The sequence below is a fragment of the Vicugna pacos genome, chromosome 7, assembly GCF_048564905.1.
Source record: "Vicugna pacos chromosome 7, VicPac4, whole genome shotgun sequence".
Lineage (NCBI taxonomy): Eukaryota > Metazoa > Chordata > Mammalia > Artiodactyla > Camelidae > Vicugna > Vicugna pacos.
In genome coordinates, this window is record NC_132993.1 from 69,991,806 (window position 1) to 70,015,348 (window position 23,543).

Here is a 23,543-nt window from a genome sequence, read left to right on the forward strand (position 1 = left end):
TTAAAGATTGGCTTTGTAAATAATAGAAGCTTCATTTTTTCTGTAGCTCTTACCCTCTTCATTACTAATATATTTCTTATCATGTTTCTAATTTATGATTAAAATTTTGCATTTTTATGTATTAATATTATATTATAAAATAAGAGATGGTATATTGAAGTCTTTCTCAAACTAAATGGCAGTAAAATAATAATTTTTAGGATTGATTATTAGGATCTGATAAAAATCGGAATGAATGTACAGATGTAGACCAATGTCAGTGCAAACCAGAAGGTTATTTAATTGATTTCATCAATTTAGTGTTCAGTAGATAACCTCTGCTATTTTATTGTAATCAATATCTAAGGATTAATTTCAAAACAAACCTTTTCAGACTGAAGGGGAAAAAATCAGATTATCTGTATTATTTTTTCCAGACATCTACATTTTAAAATATGCCATTAAGCATAATTATAAGAAATAGACGTAAGTTCCTAACATTCAGTGAAAGTCCTTTGCTGAAAATGTAATTCTAAATATTCAGACATAGTAATTTAACACAGGGGAGTTCTGAATTAATAGAGCACTGATTATTACTAACCCAGTTTAAAAACATAGAGCATCATTTAGTGGTAGTTAGCTTTGAAGTATTTTACCGTAACATGTTTAATTCAGTTCACTTCCCATTTTGAAAAGTTGTTCTGTTTATAACTGACTCTACATGAAGCTACCTATATATTCTTGCAAATACATCCCCTCCCAATGAACACAAATGCACTTTTGTATTATTTGTTTATGTTTTTATAACTGCTACTTATTTAAGATTCTCTAATCTGCCACAAGTGCTATTACTGAAATAACAAGAAACGAAAATGATTGTAATATAAAAATTTGGAAAAGTTTGGAGGTGTAATGTGTATAGTGGCATCAAAATGTATTCCAATAGTTGTTTGACTTTTTTTATCATTATATTTAACATCAAAATACACATACAGGCCTATACATACTATACATACATACATAAACTTGTTGATACTTTTATAGCCTTATATAACTCATGAAGTTGCTTAGTAGAGATCTAAACCATTTATTTTCTGTAGATTTTATGTTTATTTTATTCCATATTTTAATGGTGAGAAGTCTGAAATCCAAGTCACTGTTCTTTGCACCTTCACGTTAATTCCATTCCACCCAGCATTAATTCCATTTGTAGCAAATGAGTTTCTACTATTTAACAGGATTTTCTTTTTGGTCCTTTTCTGTACCTGGAGTTATGCATAGGGTTGGAATGAGGAGAGCACCAGAACAAGTATCATGAGGTAAATGGAGTCTAAATCAACTGAGATAACTTAGTCTAAAGCTATCAACAAAGGGAATTTTTATGTATTTTATTTTCACCTTAAGAACAATTTGCTAGAGATTCAAATTAAAACAATTGAGAAAAGTGACAGTTGAACACAATTTAAGAAATCGTTAAGCTAAATTATAGAGCTACTACCTCAGTTTTTTTGGCTGAAACGTTTTTGTTAGATGGAAGATAAAAGCTTAGCTTTGTGAAGAGCAATAAATAACCCTCATGAGGGAATAAACATTCTGTAACAATAGATTTGAAGCTAAAAGTGATTATTCATCATTCTCCCTCCTCCTCCTTCCTCCTCAAGTGAATGAAAAAAGATATAGACAGAAACTGTTTGGGCTTTTGATAAACCGTTTTAACTACATGAATAAATTACTTTTAATAGATTGGGTCATATTTTAATTGCTGATCTATTAGGTTGTGTATTTTAACATGTCAGCGACAAGGCAAGTCCCCACTGTTTTTTTCTGATAAAACTCAGCCCTAATCACAGAGCTTAGTCTCCAGGCCTAGAGGCTACTTTGATGGCTTATTTACTTCTTAGGAGATAAGGCTGAAATCACTGCTTAAAGTATTAATTAATGCTAATTGTAGAGAGTTCTATGATGCTTCATAAAAAGACCTGACATCACAACATTAATTTTCCTTTTGACACGAGTAAATGGGCATGAATTTCTTCAGTGCGTCATAGGTATTAAAATGGTAGAAATGTTTCTAATAAAACAATGTTACTGTATTTAGAAAAAACTTCTTTGCTGGTGCTTTTAACCAGTCCTCCCATGGATGGCCAGAGCTGATGCCCATAGATATCCACTCACGTGCACATCAGTCAGTAAGCTCAGGTTCATTATCCATTTGGAAAATCATCTACTCACCCATCTGTAAACCTCCATTCTGATGGAACTGAATTTCTAAAATTGAGAATTGAAAAAGAAAAGGTAACCTCTTAAAATAACATTTAATAAAAATATTGTCATATTTATATAAGTCCATACGTGAGCTTTATCATCTTAGAAGACACTACAATATTTCTTGCTACTTATTAATTTAATTGCCATCCTTTATTAGATCTTAATAGTATGATCTTATAAAGAACCAGAGGTTCTACGTTTATATGGAAGAAGGACCATAGGCCTACTTGCCAAGGAAATTTTGTTATTTAATTTTGAGGGAACTATTTCTGTGATTTAGGTTTATGATGAACTGTTTTTATTTACTGCAAACATATATAGGTAAAAGGGTTCTTAACTACCTTAACGTCATGTTCCAAGGTTGTGTTTTAGGCCAGAGGTGATCGATGAGAGAGAAACAGAAAAGAATAAAAGAGATTCCTGTGATTTTGTAGTTCGGCATTTCAGGAATCTAAATATAAAATAACTTTTTTATCTCAAGATAATTTAGTAAAGTCTGTGCCACTATTAAGAGTCATTATATTTCTCCTATCATTAGATAGGTAGTTATTGAGTCATTTCTCAAATTGCTAATGATCTAAAGCTCTGGCAAATGTGTCACAGAGTAATCAATCATAATTCTAATACTCCATGTGCAGAAATGTAGCATAATTAGAGATTTGCATTTTACAGCATTTGAAATAAAGTTAATATTGTTCTGATGGGAGATTGCTGATGAGAATTGGAAATGAGGAAATATTGTGTGGAAGCATTGGAACCACTTTGATTCCTCTTTAAGGATCCCTGATTGGTTCTCAACATGAAATAATTCACAGGCAGGCAATACTGTAATGGTCACCATGCTGGAGTATAAAGAAATGAATGCTGAAAAAAGGGGGGAGATGTAATTTATGGTTTTGATTTACCTTACTGTTTTAGAATAAGTTTTCATGTTCATTCTTGGAAATTTTTATTAGCTTTATTATTGTCCTTCAGCTTGCTCCCATAAATCACTTAACATATATTCTGATGAAGGGATGTAGTCCTTAGCTCATGGTAGCATATTAGAGCTGTAAGTGATTTTTTGCCCTTGAAGAAGGAATCAGTGTGAGACAATTCTTCATAGCGTTCAGCATCCTATTCCAGCAACACCATGTAAAAGTTAAATGGTATAGAAACGAGAGAATAGTAGGTATCTCTGTTTATTTTCCAGTGATCTGATCTGGTTTTAATTCTTGTGCTAGCATATTTTCATAGCCTTTAGGTTAGTCAGTGCTTTTAAAATACTTCTGTTTCTCTTCCTACTCACTGGTTATCAAGCCTTCTTTCTGTTTAGCTGAGAGCATATAGGCAAAACACGTTTAGCTGCCCCAATAAATTTTTTAAGTTGTAACTAAAAAATGAGTGATTTTAAACTTAGTAATAACTGAACATTGGGAAATTAAAGGGAAGAGGAAAAGGAGGTCATCAGTACCTTTAAGCATTTTCTTCTCTCCTAGGAAAATGATCAAGGAAACATAATATTGAATGAAGCAGCAAACTAGCTCATAAGTGTATCTGTATTCTCACATAGCAATGTGTCTTTCTAATGAAAATGTAAAATTTAGAAATGACAAGGATAAATAGATGGGAGGGAGGGTAGAAGGAAGGAAGGAAAAATAAATACTTACATATAAAACCATTACCTTAAAAGCTTCTAAAAGGGCTTCCTAAAGTACCTTATGCAGATTTTAGGAAAGAAAAGAAATTAATCTATCCGGGACAGTCCAGAAAATATAAGACAGTAGTGGTGCACAGACTGACATCTCTAATCCTTCTGTCCAGTGAGGTAGAAACTAGTTTTCTGCTTGGCCGCCCAGTCCAAGAGCAATGACTTTCAGCAAGAAAACAAAACAAACTGGGACAAGAGGCACATTAACGAAAAGCAGAAAGACGTCTGATGAAATATTGAGTACCACTTTGACAACATTCATTGGAGAACATTTCTGTCTCTACTACCAGACTTTGAGAAATAACATGTGTGACTTTTAAGTATGTTCTGTGACTTTGTTTTTATTCTCTTACTAAGAAAGTCTTGTCATTTGGTTTCTCACTTTTTTCTTGCTACTAGATTTATTACAATAGGTACAGGAAAACTACTTTTTAAAAACAATTTCAATTATGTTCAGTTACGTTCTCAAATGGTAATTTTTTAACTGAAGTATAGTTCAGTTCAATGTTGTGTCAGTACCTGGTGTATGGCATAATGTTTCAGTTGTACGTAAGTTTGCTATCATACTCTTTCATTGGGAGTTACTACAAGATATTGAATATAGTTCCCTGTGCTATACAGTATAAACTTGTTGTTTATCTATTTTCATATATAGTAGTTAATATCTGCAAATCTCAAACTCCCAATTTATCCCTTCCCACCCCCTTCCCCCTACCGCCCTGGTTGCCATAAATTTGTTTCCTATGTCTGTAAATCTCTTTATGTTTTGTAAGTAAGTTCATCAAATGGTAAATTCTCTCCCGTGGTCATAGAGACTCAGGATTGTTCATTGATAAAAGGCTTTATATTTTTCAGTAATTCAATGATATTCTCAAAGCAATGACAGTATCGCTTATTTAGAATTTTGATTCATGGAAATAGTTCTTAAACTATTCCATAGTGCTCTAGCTGAAGAAATTTGTTGGCTTTATTTTATATGTATCAGGCACTATGCCCTATTGCAATGCCTAGTGGATTTAAAATGTTTTATTGGTTTTTAAAGTATTTTTTCCTGAGTAGTATCATTTAGAATGTCATTTTTCACAGGTCACTCCACTGTTACCTTTTATTTTTCTTGTGTGTCTTAAAGCAATAGAAATTTCTGAGCCCTTTGAACTGAACATTTTGAATGTTTTAGCTCTGTGTGGGAGTCGGGGTGGGATGGTGGTAAATAATGGGTCTGTTGGTGGAACACATTATTAATGATACAATACATGGGATAAAATGCTGAATATTTTTATATTCAACTGCTGTTTTCTCTCAAAACTGGAAACTGTAGCTTTTGGGGTAGAGAGAGCCCTCAAAGGTGTAGAGCAGAAGTAAAAATGTCAGAGCTTATGGTATGTGTGGGAAGTAGCGTTCTTACCCAGATGAAGACTTACTCCCATATTCAGTATAAATACAACCCTTGAATGGGGAAAATTTCAATAATGTGGGACAAAGGACCCCAGGAGCAGTTTCTCTCCTCTAGTTCTGTGTATTATAATGCGCAAGTAAAAGTCAGGGACCATGTCTCACTTATTTATAATCTCAGTAGTTAGTACAGTGAACTATAAAACTGTTCTCCATTTTTCCACTGAGATATCGGTTAGCTCTTTGTGTTTTTTGTTGTTACTGTTTTGATTCTTTTTTCTTAAATTAACTTTAAGATGGCAGGAATTTCTTGATTTTAAAATTGAGCTTGGGTATCCAGTTGATTTCCATTAGTTATTCTGGTATTTAATTTCTCAAAGTAAATAACTGTCCTTTCCTCTTAAGTTTATAATTCCATCTTAATTATGCCATTGATCCTTCTTTTGAACACACAGGAACAGGCAACTTTTATCAAAGATCTAGCATTTACATAATTTTTCAAACAGACTGGCAATTCCTTATCCTCTGATTTTCCCTTAGTTATTGAAGCTGTGGAAAATTTTCCTTGATTTTTATGGGGTTAGGCTAGAAAAATTAATCTTCAACACTGATAGGCATTCTCATAGTTGTAGGCACCTTTTTTTTTTCTCTGTTCTCTCATAAAACTGTACTTTTTAAAATTTGGTTGAGTATCTTTTGAGTATTAATTCATGTCGATCCAGTAGGTAAGAATTATCCTATCTAATAAAGTGTTTAACAGATTTATAACAAGGCAAAATACTCTAATACATTCCTCTCCTTCTTAATTTGCTCAGATTGTAACCATAACCTAGAATATCTTCTTTTCTTTCACTCATTATACCAAGAACTCTGTTTTTCAAGGCATCATCCAAGTCTGCCTTTTCCACTCGGATTAAGGCACTATGACATACAAATACTAGCATTCTCTTCATCCGTAGATAAACTAAATAGGTCAGTTACCTCTTTCTGAGAATGTCATCTTGTATATCCTCCTACATCAGTGGTTTTCAGCCACTGACTGTTTTGCCTCCCTTTCCCCCAAGAGATATTTGACAATGCATAGTAACGTTTTTGATTAACATGACTGAGGAAGGATGTGTTGATGGTATCTAGCAGATAGAGGCGAGAGTTGCCGCTGGACATCCTACAGTGCACAAAACACCCTCCCACTCCCAACATAAAATCATCTGGATAAAAATACCATTAGTACCAAGGTTAAGAAACAGTAATTACTTACTTACATTGATGCTGGACCATGAATAGCCATAGTCTGCATGCATGCAGATCCCTGACGAAGTATATGATCACTTTCCATTCTTATGTCCAAAATTATGTTGGTAACTGTGTCACGGGACAATGTAAAGTGCTTTGCCGAAGCCCTGCGAGATTGTGTCTACTGTTGCTATGTTATCTACGGGGACTGGCACATTATCATTGAAGGAAATTACATTGGGCCATTACAGTTTTCTCTCTGACAAAGCCACAGGGATTGCTACTAGTGCACTGAATTGCATGTCATTGCCAGTGATTGCACATTTACAGTTTGATAGTTTATCCTGATTTCACATGGTATTCGAATTAATATGACCAGTATGCAATAACCAGGGTAGCCTTTTCCATTTGTTAGGAAAAAAAAAGGAAAATGGATAAATTTAATATAGATTTTAATATAGATACAGCTTTCAAGGGCTTTATATTATACATATAATTGTATATTTATATATATTAAATATAAAATGAATCAATTGAATTTTGACATATTTATTACATATAAATAGTTTTGGTCTAGCATCTGTTTTTGCCTGTTCCACTTTTCTCATCCTTAGATGCATCTTAGATTATTTTGACAATGAGATAATGCACATACCTATATTTAACGTCCTCAGGATAGTGTGTCTATAGACCTTAGCTCTTGTTACTTTGATTAATAATTCCAACACCTCAGAACAAGGAAAAATTATTTCCTTTACTAAACATGTAAAATGCGTGGTATAAGTGGATACCCCCAAGAGGAATGTTGTGTAATCTAACTTTGGAAGGCAAAACCTATCCTGGAGTGTGTTTGCTTGTCATCACAGTTTCCTTCCAGATATTGCAGTTGAACTGAGCTATTTTTCCAGACTTCTTCAACCTCCATTCTCCTCTTAGAACTATCTGTTCCTTTCCTTTGGTCTGCTGTTTGCATAGCTATTTTAGAGTATTTGACAGTTATTTAGCCCAATTGTTTTTTCAGATTAAGGGCTCCAGATCTGTCTAAAAACAACTTTTACTTAACAAATCATCAAGGAAAGTCTTATTAAGCACCAAGCTTTTCTAGATTATTGTCATCTCTAATCGTGACCTCCAACTGCATCACCTTTAATCATGAAAAACTTACTTATCTCTTGATCTTTTCTAAGCAGTTATATTGTTTTGATTCTCTGTTGGGGGATTCTCTACTCTTATTTTATATTATATTGATTAGATTAGAATTAAATACTAACCGAGGGAGTTTAAACAACTTGCTAAAAGTGTCACAGCTGGTAAAAGGTGGAACCAGGATTGAAACTCTTTAACTCAGAGACTAAGCTTTTTATCAGTGTTACACTTACTGTCATTTGCGAGGAATATGGCTGAGACCTTGACAAGTCTGCAGCTTTGTTACCAAGTAGAGAATAGCAAAGCTCTTCCAGTTTGTGGAGACTGAGTGGTCAGCTAGGCTAACTCAGTAAGTATCTAGCTTCTACCAACCAGCTTTGTCTCTTGCTTCCATGACTCACATACATGGCACACAAAATATTGAGTAACCCAAGTCATGGATCATTAAATATTTGCAACCCTGGAGGAAAATTTGAAATCCCCAATACCTGGAATGTTTCTTTGACCTAGGATTTTATAAAAAGACAAAAGAAGTTAGCTTGACTACCCCCACCCTCTCAAGTGAGAACTATACACTTTTAAACATAAAGTTAAATTAAGAGAAATTGTATCACTTATGAGCAGTAAACAGTAAGAGCTACTATCACTTTCTAGTTCACGTCATTATAACCATTACTCTTAATGCAAACCTTTTTTTCAATTCCTCATAGTTACATTTTTCCTATGATTTCATATACATCCACATTACATGCAGTGAGTTCTGGGAAATTCAATTCTTGATTCATAGTTTTATTTTAAATAATCACAACACGTTCTTACTTTACCCTTTCATTTTTTCATTCTTTCATTCAACAAAGATGTGCACTCATTTAATGGGTACCTTCAATATTTTAAAAACTTAATTTTCAAAATATGTGTGTCCACCCCAGAAATTGCTTTCGTTCTGTTTGTTCCATTCCATTGTTACTTCCTCTGTTTCACATGCTTTTTCTCTGCCAGGTTCACCTTTTAGTGTTACATTAACTAGTGGGTATTTTTAACCTTGTCTGGTGGGAAGGAGAAATCTTACTTTGAAATGTCTTCGTAGTATGCAATGCCATTATACTATCAGGGTAACACAATTAAACACTCTTTTTTCAGATCATTTCACAACCACAATCATGTAGTACAGATGAAAATTTAAGATTTTTGAGTTCTTATACATATACCAAATCTACCAAATGCAAGTCAAGGAAAAGAAACAGTCACTAATTTCAGCCTCCTATTGAGCTCAGTTATATTTTCAGAGAACTGAAAACGTTACTGGGAAAAAACTTTTTAAAAGTAGAAGACATATGTATGTTATTATTTTGGGAAATTATGAAATAATTATAATATTTCAAATTTAATTCTATTAGCATTTTATTACGGTCAATTTGCTATTAAAAAGCATAATATGTGCACTCATTTTTTGCAAATAAACAGTTTTTTAAGTATTTGGAATGTGAACTTATTAAAAGTCCATAGTTTGCAATAGAAATAAGGGGAGTTTGCAAGGATATAATATTTAATGTATGCCTGTGATATGTACCAGATACTTTATAAACACAGAGGTCTCATTTGCTCTTCATAACAACTCTGAGTTGATTGTGGCTATTAAATAAAATGAAAAGAATTGAGGATGGGAGAGAATAAAAAACATGCCAAACAAATGCTTTTGTGGTTCCCATTCCCCATATTTCTTCAGATTTCTCTGTGAGGAGGAGTAAGCTGCAGTATCACAATCACTCTACCATATTTTACAGACTCACAACATTTATTGTTGTTAATTTGCATTTAAATATTTTAAATTTCAGAAATACACATAAACCTTACTTGATCTTAGTGATATTGCTTCTGATAATGATTTCTGTTAAACAATTAGGATAGATAAATGGAGAAGAAAAAAAATGATAACAGAAAAATAGATAAAAACCAGAGGGAAGAAATCTGAAAATAGTAAAAAGGCAGTACAATTTGTCTTGAGCAAATATGATGTAGTTAATTAGACACAATTCCCATATACTTTTTGTTACTTTTTGGTCCTCAGTATTTGGTGATTGGGAAAAGGGGCAGAATTAAAGTCTTTGGGTTATTAGTAAGAAAAGGAAAAAGAAAAAAGAACATGTTTGTAAAGAATATGCAACTAGAAAGCCAGAAGCTGAGATCCAGTTTGTGAATATGTTACTAAATGTTTGGGTAACTTTGAGTATATCAGTTTATTTTCATTGTAGTCAAAATGATCTCTCATGTATTCTGAAATTCCAAAATTGTATGATTCTCAAGGCCAGTGATTCTTAGCATATAAGTGTATGACAAATTAACCAAATAAAATTGAAAATATTCAACAACTCACCAGTATACTTTATCTATTTTTTTTAAATATTCCAGCGAGTTTTTGAACTGTTTGTAGTCAGTTCTTTTTGCTTCATATCGAAGTTACTAAAGCATTAAGCTAAAATTACTGAACAGTAATAACATTGAAAGGTATCAGAAGACCCAAATAGTCACAAAAATTTGAAAGATTAAATAGGAAATTAGTTAGGATTATTCCTTCGGGAGGAAAAAAAAAAGACAGTGAGAATGAGAGGATTTCATTTCTAAGCATTTCATGATTGAAATAGGAATGACAAGCCGCTTTAGGGGGTGAAAGTAGCAATGTGAAGATAGAAGCAAATGACTGAACTTGTCAGTGGTAAATGAGCATTGTCACTTAAATTGTAGATAGTTGACACAAATACTCTGGGCATACCTTCAGTAGATAGTATTCTGTATATTAAACAGAATGGAAAATGAGTTTTTCAACTTCTCCTAAGAATCAGACTAGAATATAAGCCAGCCTAGTAACGGATTCTGTGTTCGATTTCAAAACTCATTTCTAATGTTGTAGAAGTTGTAAGAATAAATAATCAGTTTTAAACGAAGGGAAAAAATTATTTTTCAGCTAACTGCATTTGTGACTAATACTTGAAATATACATAAAATTTAAATTTTGTTACGCTGTCATAGCTAAAACATGTAAGAACTCATCTAAATGTAAATTATGAAGTTTTTTTGTATTTTATTTTTTATTAAAGTTTAGTTGACTTACAATGGTAGTTTCAGGTGTACAGCAAAGCGATTCAGTTATGCATTTTTTTTCAGATTCTTTTCCATTATATGTTATTACAAGAAATCGAATATAGTTAGTAGTGCTATACAGTAGGTCCTTGTTGTTCTATATAAAACTATTTTATATATAATAATGTATGTCTGTTAGGAGTTTGGGATTAACTAATCTTTTATTCTTGTTTCTTGATAATACAGTAATGTATTTTGTTTACTTCATTATAGACAAAAGGTTCTCAAACCATGACACCCTCTGGCACTCAGAAAAAAGTGAAGAGAACTCTGCCAAACCCACCTCCTGAGGAGACCGCCACAGGAACTCAGTCAACGTTCAGCACAATGGGCACAGTTTCCCGGAGAAGGATCTGCAGAACCAACACGATGGCGCGAGCCAAGATTCTGCAGGATATTGACAGAGAGCTGGATCTTGTCGAGAGGGAATCTGCAAAGCTTAGAAAGAAACAAGCAGAACTTGATGAGGAAGAAAAGGAGATCGATGCCAAATTACGGTACCTGGAAATGGGGATTAACAGGAGGAAAGAGGCATTATTAAAGGAGAGAGAAAAGAGGGAGAGAGCCTACCTCCAGGGAGTAGCTGAGGACCGTGATTACATGTCCGACAGTGAGGTCAGCAGCAGCAGGCCCACCCGGATAGAAAGTCAGCACGGCATAGAGCGGCCACGAACTGCTCCCCAGACTGAATTCAGCCAGTTTATACCACCACAAACCCAAACAGAATCTCAGCTGGTTCCTCCTACAAGTCCTTATACCCAGTACCAGTACTCTTCCCCCGCTCTTCCGACCCAAGCACCCACCCCATACACCCAACAATCCCATTTTCAGCAACAGACTTTGTACCATCAGGAAGTTTCACCTTATCAGACTCAGCCAACATTCCAAGCTGTGGCCACGATGTCCTTCACACCTCAAGCTCAGCCTACCCCGACCCCACAACCTTCTTATCAGTTACCATCACAGATGATGGTGATACAACCAAAGCCGCGGCAAACCACGTTATATTTGGAGCCCAAGATAACTTCAAACTATGAGGTGATTCGCAACCAACCCCTGATGATAGCACCTGTTTCTAGTGATAATACATATGCCGTTTCGCACCTTGGTAGTAAGTACAATAGCTTAGACTTGAGAATAGGCTTGGAGGAAAGAAGTAGCATGGCGAGCAGTCCAATATCAAGCATATCTGCAGATTCTTTCTATGCAGATATTGACCATCATACTTCACGAAATTATGTCCTCATTGATGACATTGGAGAGATCACCAAAGGAACCACAGCATTAAGCACTGTGTTCAGCCTTCATGAAAAAGATCTGTCAAAAACAGACCGTCTCCTTCGAACCACTGAGACACGTAGATCTCAAGAAGTGACAGATTTCCTAGCCCCTTTGCAGACTTCCTCCAGATTGCATAGCTATGTGAAAGCAGAGGAAGACCCGATGGAGGATCCTTATGAGTTAAAGCTTCTGAAACATCAGATTAAGCAAGAATTCCGTAGAGGGGCCGAGAGCTTAGATCACCTCGCTGGTCTGTCCCATTATTACCATGCTGATACTAGCTATAGGCATTTCCCCAAGTCTGAAAAGTATAGCATTAGTAGACTTACACTTGAAAAACAAGCAGCAAAACAACTACCAGCGGCCATACTTTATCAAAAGCAGTCAAAGCATAAGAAATCACTGATTGACCCAAAAATGTCAAAATTTTCACCTATTCAAGAAAGTAGAGACCTTGAACCTGATTATTCGAGCTATATGACTTCTAGCACTTCATCTATTGGTGGCATCTCTTCCAGGGCAAGGCTTCTTCAAGATGATATCACTTTTGGCCTCAGAAAAAATATAACGGACCAGCAAAAGTTTTTGGGATCATCTCTTGGCACAGGACTGAGCACATTAGGAAGTACCATACGGTCAGCTCTGCAGGATGAAGCAGATAAGCCATACAGCAGTGGGAGCAGATCCAGACCTTCTTCCAGACCTTCCTCTGTCTATGGGCTTGACTTATCATTGAAAAGAGATTCATCCAGCTCTTCTCTAAGACTGAAAGCTCAAGAAGCTGAAGCTCTAGATGTCTCCTTCGGTCATGCATCACCCTCTGGCCGTACTAAGCCTACCAGTTTGCCGATCAGCCAGAGCAGAGGACGGATACCAATTGTGGCCCAGAATTCTGAAGAAGAAAGTCCACTCAGTCCTGTTGGCCAGCCAATGGGAATGGCCAGGGCTGCAGCTGGACCCCTGCCACCAATATCTGCAGACACCCGGGATCAGTTTGGATCAAGTCACTCACTGCCTGAAGTTCAGCAGCACATGAGAGAAGAATCACGGACTCGAGGCTATGATCGTGACATAGCGTTCATCATGGATGACTTCCAACATGCCATGTCAGACAGTGAAGGTAAATTGGGCCTCAAACTCCCTTGTTCCTCTCAAAACTCAAACTCTTATTTTTCTGCATGTTTAATTTTCCTTCTCCAAGGATGTATTCTCCTTTTCTTGGTGCGTCTTTTGCATGTTTACTTCAATTTTATTTCTTGTAAATGGAAATGTTATCTTGTGTATAGATTTCGTAGCATGCTCCTTCTTTCTTTTTAGTTTATTCTTTTATTGTTGTTTCTTGATTGTTTGCTTGATTTGTTTGGTGTCCACTTATTCAATACCATTATCAGATAACTGTGTCAATAAAATATGGTCATCCTTGAAATCCATAGTTGGAAAATTTTTCAATGTATGTTTCATTTATTTTATAAAATGCATTTTTAAAGTTGCTAGTCAGTTTCTTTCAGTTTGTGAAATGATTGAGGTTTAGACCCATTAAGTACTATTCTGCTAGACTTTGTAATAGAAAATTATTTATGTCATTTTGTGAGATCAGTGTTCATTAATTCAGAGAATGTTCTCTTTTTGAGAACTTTCAGTTAAGTCCTTAACGTTAGCATAACGTAGACTTCTATAATTCTCCTTAAATAAAAGGTTTATGTTTTATGTGTCATTATGAGTGTCATAATTGACAAGTTTGTACTTTTTGCATTACATAATAGAACACTTAGCACTAAATATGCTACTGACAATAAATAGCCATACTATCAGTATGTTTATCGGTATCTATGAAGCATTGTTTAGATTTTAAAATCGAAAATTTGTACACTACTTTTGTGAGTTTAGCTATCTGAGCTGAAGCCTTCCTTGTGTTCTCGAGAGAGTTAGCCTCTTCCAAGGTTTTGCTTTTTGCATTATTCCATTCTTTTTGCCCTAAATTGGTTTGCTAGTTTTTCATACTGAGCAAGTGATTTATGGCAAGTACATACTTAACTAAAAACTCTTATATGGTAATTCTTTTGTTTAATCATGTAGAACCATAAGAATTTTAGAAGCTGTCCTAGTCCAAGTCTAAATTTGAAGATGAGGGTGGAGAGGTACAGAGAGCTCATGACTTTGGTTCTTTTTCTTTTCTCCTCTGTGGTTTACATTTGAATGTAGGTATGGTTTGAGTCCTGGAAATAAAATACCTCTTATCAAATAAAAGCATTACTAAAACTTCGTGGCTTTGGAGATTGCAAAACACAAAGCTAACATGAACACCTCTTCTTTTGACTCTAACATTTTCCCTGAGGACTTGCAGGAAAATATGTTTTCATGAAAGAATTTTCTTTGTTTTTGTATCTAGACACCAAAATGGCTTTAGAAGTTCGAATGTAGGTTTGAACAGGACTAACGTAATCACTGAATCTGAAGAAGGAGAAACTGCTTTTTCTAATGAAATTCCAGCAGACTGTAGTCACTTTCTGATTTGTTTGATTCTCAACAGACTATTGGATTGACCATTTTTATTGATGATTAACAAAACACTCTATTTGTGTATTTTTTTAATTTAGCCAATTGTTTGAATCTCTCTACATAGTTAAACAAGAGTTGTGGTATGTGGAAACATTTATTTTTTTCTTTTTTCACAATCCACATTTTACACACATTTTATGTATGTAAAATGACTGCTGCAGGAGAATAAAAAGGCTCTTCAGTAATCATATCTGTAAAGTAGCAAAGTAAAACAAAACTAACAGGTCAGTGGCATAACTTCCTACCTGAAGGCTGTGTGTGCATGATGAACATACATCTGGAGAGAATTTGACAAATTCACTTGTTCATCACAGATGATTTTCCAACATGGTACCAGACATCCAGATGTCTCTAGCTATTCCAAAATGTGGCACTTATTTACATACAATCATATAAAAATAACCAATGCTTTATTTCTCATTTATATGCTTGGATGATGTTTACTCATAGTCATCAAAGACTATGAAAAAGTTACTTTGATAAAGTATTAAAACACATATCAAAAATATTTATCAAAAACAGTTTGGCAAGTATTTGGAAATGTCATCAGCTTAAAAAAGGCATGTTAATCTACAGCAAATTATTTAAGTTGAATGCGACATCGTGCAGCATACGAAATTATGAAATGTGTAAAGATGATACAAAAGAAGTAAACAATTAAAATGAAATTTATACAAAATTAAATTGAACAGAAATGTATTTTTAAATTACTCAGATAAGAAATTTAGTCATAAAAACCATGTTGATACAGGATTAGGCAAAAACTATAACAAATTGAGTTACATATGTAATATTATGTGTGTGAATTGCAGTGATTATCTTTAAAAGATGTATGTTTTAAAACCTTATGTGTTTTCTTTCTGTTTGTATCACATAAACATATTACTTTTCTTCTGGTGAACAATGGTCTGCTTTTCTTTGGAAATCTTGGATTCCATGGGTAATTAAGAGAAAAAGTAGAAAGTATTTTGCCCAGTCACATAACTCATGACATAAACTGATGAAATATTAGGGATTTTTTAAATAAAAATTACCAGGTATATGCTATGTCTGTGTTTGAATGATTCTGAAATAACTTCGAGAAGTAGTACATTCCAAGAAGCTTTTTAGAATCATGTAAACAAAACAAACTTAACTAATTTCATATCTGTTGTCTGCTGTCTCTGAATTCAATTAAATGCTAGGTTATAGATAACAAGATGTTTTCCGGGTGCATTCTATACGACTAGTTAATTTTGAAATATCTCAGTTGAGGTAGAATCTAGGTAGGCATCATATATGTTGCTTAGTATTTATGACTGTCACCTTAAAGCCTGCAGCTTGCTACCCACTCAGAGTTAAGTACAGAGCAGGAATGCCTTCCTCTGGAGAAGACTGGAGAGAAGCTAAGCTAGAAACAGTTAAGGTATATTTATTTCTACAACCGCAAATATTAAACATTGAAAGCATTCTTTCAAAATATACTCCGTGCAAAAAAGCATCAATATATACAGTCTTTAAAAAAAAATCAGCAAATATTTCATACTGAATAGAATTAAAATATTCTTGTAACTGTTGTTGCAGTGAGTAATATGAATAATGCTAGATCCCAAAGTAGCTTACCTGTATTTTACATTTAAGAATTCAAGAAAATGTCAATAGCTTAAAACAGGGGGTTCCTAATCTCCAGCAAATTATTTAAACTAATTTGGAAAATGGTATTATTATTATTATTATTATTATTATTATTATTATTATTATTATTATTATTATTATTATTTTAAAAGTTAATTTTTAAAGTTCAGATCTATCACAGCAGGTCAGACAGTTGCAGTTATAAACAGTTAGCATTTATGACTAACTTGGTGTAAATATTGAAGATAGAATCCAACATAAAAGCAGATTCATTTAATCTGGTTGTTCTTGGTTGATCTGTAAATTCCTATGCAAAGCACGGTAGCCATCCTAACTTAGTTATATACAGACTCAGAGTTACATAACAGACAGTCAAACTGTGTCATCAAAATCGGAACTAAACTGACTAAATTTGAATCAGGGTGGGTTTCTGCCTTATTTGTGTAAACATAGCCAAAGAAACATTTTAAAGCATTCCTATTTCAAATGCAATTAGCAAAGTTATATATTCAAGTGAAATCATGTTCTACATTATCCAAGATAGTAATTTATTAAAATCAGTAGAGACTCTTTTTCTTTTCATCAGAAATGTGTAATAAAGATATATAAAAAGTAAGGTTAAATGATATTAGTGTGTTTGGTGATAATCTAATAAGTTTTAGAGAGTGATGACTAAATAATGGATTTGTTTTCTATTTACTTATCAAATTTATTTTACAGTAAATATTTCTTTCATAAATTTAGTCACTTGGTGTCCAATTAAAACTATGAAAAACCATAATAAATACTGAGAAGATTGTGAGAAAATATTGTGTTACCATTAATGAGGTTCAAGGGACAAATTAATGTATGTTTTAAAATGTGCTTATCACAATTAGAATATTTAGCTTTCTTTAGTTGATGACTAATTTTTCTATTCTATTCATCTCATTATTCTATTCATTTCCCAAATATTTGATGAATATTATGGCATTTGCAAGGCATTATTTTTAGTATTTGAGGGAGAAAAAAAGAAGATATGAGCCTTACCCTCGAGCAGCTTAGAGTCTGATAGGGACAATCAGACAAGTACATATGCAGCCGCAAACCAGGTACGTACCATTGTGTTTCCTCAAACCTAAGACTGACTGCATTATGACACGTCATCTGTCACTCCGTGTTTATTGGGAGAAAGTGCTGTGGTTAATCATTGTCATTGACCAAGATCACAAGAAGGGTAGAGGTGAGTAGTGATTGATTATATGCTGGATTTGCCAGGCTTGCCAGCAAAGAAATAATGGAAGTTGCCTGGAAAAAGAGATTTGTGAGAAAGTTGTGGAAGAGAAGAGAGTCAGTAATATAAACAGAAGGAGACTGTAATGAGATGGAGAGGAAGACTCAGTAGTATGGCACTTAGAAGCTAAAGTTTCAAGAAAGTGTAGGTTGATAGCACCATCAACATCTTTCAGGCTGTGCGTTTGAGAGGAGGTGCTCCAAATGTCGTTTAGGAAGCAGCAGTATTTCCAGAGACTGTTAGGGATCCTTTTATAAGAATAAAACTTCAGATAAAGTCAAAATCTATATTTTAGAATATAAATAGGATTTGGGGTCACTAAATAAAAACTTTAAAAGACTTTGGAATTATTAAGAACTGAATGGGATGAAAAAATTAAAATAATCTCTGTGTACTCAAATATGGTTGTAATTTCAAAGAAATATTTTAAGATGTCAAGTGTTGTCACCTTATAAATACAGAAAGCTGTCAATCAACCCTTCTCTAATTCCTAAATCATTGATCTCACCGAAGATAATAGTTTAATTTTTAATGAAAAACTCTAATGGACATTATCATTAATATTAGTCTACCAGGTGATTATGGCATATATGTTCTGGCAGTGATATGTGGGATCGTCTTAAATGTTTTCATTTATTTATGAGTGTCATAGAAATGTCATGTTTTCAAACAATACTCACTTGTGTCCAAAGCCAGCAGCCACATGTTGGTACTGGACTGATAAAGATAGTGGGGAAGTGACAGCATCTTCTGTATGCAGGAATAGATTTTCCTTCGATTTTGGTGGGGTGGTGGAGGGAGGTGAGGAGGTAAAACTAATGGACCGGAGTTGAATAGAATGGCCTTTGAGGAATAGTCATTTGTTCATTCAGTTGTTCAATCACTATCTAAATTTCTGTTTTCACTTGATTTAAATTTAAATTGTTTTACTTTGCTCTGAAAGGTTGAAAAGGTGATACATTATTTTTTCTAGGTTATTCCATGGTGGAAAATTTTTAACATAGTATGGGATATGGTTTTTCTCATCCCATTGGGAATTGTGTTTGAAATGCATGAATGGTTAATAAACCTGGAGCATGTTGGTACTTCAGAACACCTGCCGCCCTCTGTCATCTGTATTGGTTGGGGTTGCAATGTTTGATGTTTCCTTGGTCTCCAAAGCCTATCACCTGCGTCGTGAAGAAACAGATTGGTTTGACAAACCCAGGGAGTCTCGTTTGGAAAATGGACACGGTCTGGATCGAAAACTGCCAGAAAGATTGGTCCACTCTAGACCACTCAGTCAACATCAAGAGCAAGTAAGTGCTGTATTGAGCAATCGCTTTTAGATTTATCCAAAAAAAAAAAAAAAACAAAAGACTCAATTCATTCTAGCATCGTCTCAGTTATCCTGAAATGCATAGGGCTTTTGTCAGTCAAGTTCACAAATGCTTTTTTTTTTCAGTACCTTAAAGTAGTAAGTACCTTACTTGATCAGCCACGACTGATTGACATTGCAGCATAACTGTGACGTGTTTAAGCAGTTTTTTCCTCTAACAGGTAATTAAGTTTGTACAAGATTACCAACACTGCCATACAAAGAGAACATGTGAAGCTCCTAAAGAGCTTACAGAATATTGGGTGAAGTAGATTTGGGTTCTTTCGGTGCTTTCCAGTAACAGTATATTCAGGTGCTAAGAAATAGCAAATTAAAGGATGACCAGTGCGGAGGGTACAGCTCAGTGGCAGGGCACATACTTAACATGCATGACGTCCTGAGTTCAATCCCCAGTACCTCCATTTAAAAAAATGCTAAGTTTTAAAAAAAAAGAGGTTGACCAAACCAAGTCAGCTGAGGACAAGGAAAACTTCACTTGGGGGAGAAGGGAACTAATGATCTAGAGTCTGTTATATGGAAGTATTTATTTTACACTCATTTTTTACACTCATTTTATCCTCAGAACAACTTTCACAAAGTAGGTTTTATTACTTAATGTCTGTTCATAGATGAAAAGCTGAAAGTTAGAGATACTTTTAGATAAACATGATAACCATGATTAGATAAACATGATACCATAATTCATGATCTTATTCACTTTAGACAAATGAGCTGATGTTTGGATTCAATTTTGATGGGTACTTAGGAGATTAACAGTTGGATAACCTGAGGGAGATTCTTCTGGTAAGCCAATTAGCCTTAAATCAATTGCCTCAGCAGATCAGATACTTGCAGGCTGTGCACTCATTATGATCACTGAAATACCCACAAAGGAGATAGTTGACTTATATCGTGTATATTGACTCCTAAATCATTCTGTCTGATTAATGATTTCATTAGTATAAAAGACAACCATATTTTGAGCAAAGAACCATTGGAATTTTACTATAATGTAACTTAGTGTCCCATTAAGATATAAAAGAAAATAAGACTTTTGCAGGTGTAAGTACTGTCGCAAAGATAATGTCTATGATCTTAGGTTTGATTTCTTCCTAAGCAATTTCAGTTTTCATAGACAAATGTCTAGCTGATAGAATTTCCTTTCCTCAGAATTTTGTTTTGTTTTTATAGGTGCTATCATATTTTCCAGAAATCTTTCAGTTCTTCTGTGTGTATTATAAATACTCCCTTCTTAGTTTTTGATATATTTAATAAGTTTTTAGTTTAAGGTTGTGTTTGCCTCTATAAACACATCTTAGCTTATTCTTTTTAATACTGTATTTATAGTTGTATTTCAATCTCATCAAATAGATCTAGCTGGGAAGCGAGAAAAATAAAATCATTCTGAACATACTAAAAAATTTAAATTTACCTCTTATGTACAACTAGTAAAATAATACATTCATCAATTGGCAATAATTTCCTTGTATGTTTTTTATTATAAGAATCTCTCTGTAATGACTTACTTATTGTATCTTACCCATCTTGTTTCTCTGAAGTTTAGTATTTCCCACAAACCTAGATCAAGTCAGTGAAAACACAGATCCTTTAAAGAAACTCTAATAAGATGAAATATAAAACCAGAGAACTAGAAAATGATAAATTTCATGCAGTCGTTTCCCAGCACTTCTGAGTATCCAGTCAGAATAGTCTTGTCCACCTGATTTATCCAACTAATATTCTACAGGATATGTTTAAAATAATCTGTGTCCATCCCCCCAAAAGTATTCCCTAAAATTCTATTCTGTTGTATATGTGAAACACAAATATCTCTAATGACTTTTTTGTTCCTAATTTTCTGTTACTAACATCTGCAGATTTATGATTTTGATCCACTGAAGACATAGCACATCATGTTTAAATATACAATTATAGAGCAGTGTAATTAAGCTGAGAAGCTATATTTGAGAATCATTTAATGAATTTCTCTCTTTGATAAATAGAAAATGTAAAGATTCTCATTAGAAGTATATACAGATACATGTAATAATGTGTATTTTCTTGCTAAAAGTTGCTTTTTACATTTTTATTTTGTTATCCAATATACAAATAAAAAAAAACTATGCAATACTCAGAACTGGAAATCCATAGAATTATAAACTAGTTATATAAAGTGAATGGCCATATGACCCCCACACAAAGGGAGCATTTTTCTGTCCTGTGAAACCCCCAAGTGCCCTTTCCAGATTGTTATTCTCAACGTCTCCCAAACAAGTAGCAAATATACTGATGTTTTGACAGTAATTTCTTTGTTTTACTTTTTCTTTTTCACAAAATAGCAACTTCATAGAATACAACCTATGCTTTGATTACACTTATATTTAGTTTAAAATTCATGGTATTTGCATTAATATATTTATCTTCATATACTGTCTTCCTCATTAACTCAACAAAACTATATTTGGATCTAGAATAGCAAAATGGCATTCTGGCTTTAGTCATTTCTTTGCATATTTAACCATAAGAAGGTAATTCCAAGCTGTTGGTACCAATAAGCCCAGCTGCTTTTATTTGAAAACTTATGCATAGCAAGTATTATGTTCATAAAATGCTCTGAGGGCAAAAGTAATAAAACCAATAGACTAGTGAAAGCACTAATTTATCTGCTTTTAAAAATATTTAATGTAAAATATACATGAGAAATAGAATAATATTTCTGAAATTTATTAGACTCAAAATCGTATGAACTATAAAAATTACACAAATCACAAAACCGTATTTGTTTCCTTTCAAATATATATGTTAACCTCTGCTCTATTCAGTAGAAATTCAGCTCTCCTCTGTGAATTGAACAGATCACCTGGCTTTTCTTTCTTTTCTTTTTAAAACTTTTCTTCAGTCCCTTCATGTATAAATAGGACTGATACCCTTCACAGGTTGTTATAAAGGTCACCATTTCTCTACTAGTACAAAATGCCTTCACTCTGCGCTACTGCCCACACCTTCTGCAGTTCCCATGCAACTGCCGTGTTGGGGTATTTTGAAATCTCTGAAAGAAACACTCTCTTTATTCGGGGATTTTAAACGTCTTCTTTCCTCTTCCTGAGCATTCTTCCTCCTCTCTCCTCTTGACCAGCTCTGTGCATCACTCAGGTGTCCATGTGCATGCATCCTCCTGCAAGAAGCTTTCTCTGACACTTCCATTACCACCTCCCCAGAAATCTGGGGCAAGTGTTTTTCCTTCATGGTCCAATACTGCTCCCTGCACTGTCTTGAGCTGTGAGCATTTAGAGAGCAAGTGCTCTGTGTTCCACCATGGTATCTATGCAGTGCCTAACACAGTGCTTGGAACCTCAGAAGGGCACTCTGTCCTCCCCATCCTGTATACAAGGTATTTAAGCGAGGGTAAGGATGAAAGTCTGTATAAATAAAATGTATATTAACATAAGAGTTATTATTTCATAAGTACAAGGGGCCAGTTCTTAAAAGTAATTTCTTTTGAAATATTTGGAGATAGGGAAGAGGAAAAACCCGTTTCCTGGGCAGCATACAGGTGATAGTTTTGTCAATGCAGAATCATCAAAAGAAACCTGGCTCTTGAGGAGAGGTGTGGGGCATGCCTTAACATCAGTCCTGCCCTCTGGCCTTGTTCCTACTCTTATTTGACAGAAGGAACACCTACCCTAACACCTCACCTGCTAAAGAACTCTCTCAACGTTCACCTTCAATACTTAGAAAAAAGCCAATATCCAACTAGTTCCAACATGAGAGACAGATACTTCTGCTTTCCATAGACTCTGGGTCACATTGATCCAAACTGAGTAGTTTAATGTTTTTAATTTATTAACCAAATTCATGAAGCTGGTTTTAGACAGTCTCTGAAAAGACAGGAGATGCCCTGAAAGTAATATTCCTGGAAATAAAGATGTTTAACCTCACTTCTACTTGCATCATCACAGATACAAACTGAAAGGTGATAGTGACTATCTGATAAAACTGTGATAAAAAAATTTGGGAAGCCTGAATACACCTCTAGAGCATGCAAGAAGGGGTACTATGAGATTATATCAACTTCTCCCTAGTCTGGAGAATTAGAATAACAAAAGGCAAAATTGTGTTTCCTTAGTTTATTTTTGGCCAAGTGGGAAAAAATGACTTTTTAAAAGCATTGTTGAATCATACATGAAATTAAAAGACATTTGAAATAAGATTAAATAATATCCATAATTTTAATGAACTATTTACAGTAGCAAAGCAAAGTTTTAGTTATACTTAATAGTTGTAGAATTTTCAATACACATGGTTTCATTTTTGATAAAAAAAAACATTTTTAAATGCAGATTAGGGGAGAGAGAAAGGAGAGGAGGAGAGGAAGAAGGAAAGTAGAAGAAGTAGGAAAGATGAAGGGAGGGAACGTAAGGAGGCCAGAGGAGGGAAACTGAGAGAGAGAGACAGAGACAGGAGGCAAGAGTAAGGAAGAAAAGAGGAAAATGCACACTTTTGTTATGAATAGAAATCAGGTTTTCAGTAGTTTACAAAGTTAGCATTAGTATGAGTTACCTAGATTGACTGATTATACTGACCATGGTATTTTTATAATCTTGCGAACAATA

At 34.2% G+C, this 23,543-nt stretch overlaps 1 protein-coding gene across 2 annotated transcripts in view; it reads left to right on the forward strand.

Moving 5' to 3' along the window:
• Positions 1–23,543, forward strand: part of PCLO (piccolo presynaptic cytomatrix protein) — a 304,808-nt gene that overhangs the window by 183,066 nt on the left and 98,199 nt on the right. For both annotated transcript variants that reach the window (XM_072965118.1, XM_072965119.1), the window contains exons 7-8: positions 11,060–13,247; positions 18,735–18,871. In XM_072965118.1, the coding sequence (XP_072821219.1) occupies positions 11,060–13,247; positions 18,735–18,871 (2,325 nt within the window). The remainder of the gene's footprint in view (positions 1–11,059; positions 13,248–18,734; positions 18,872–23,543) is intronic.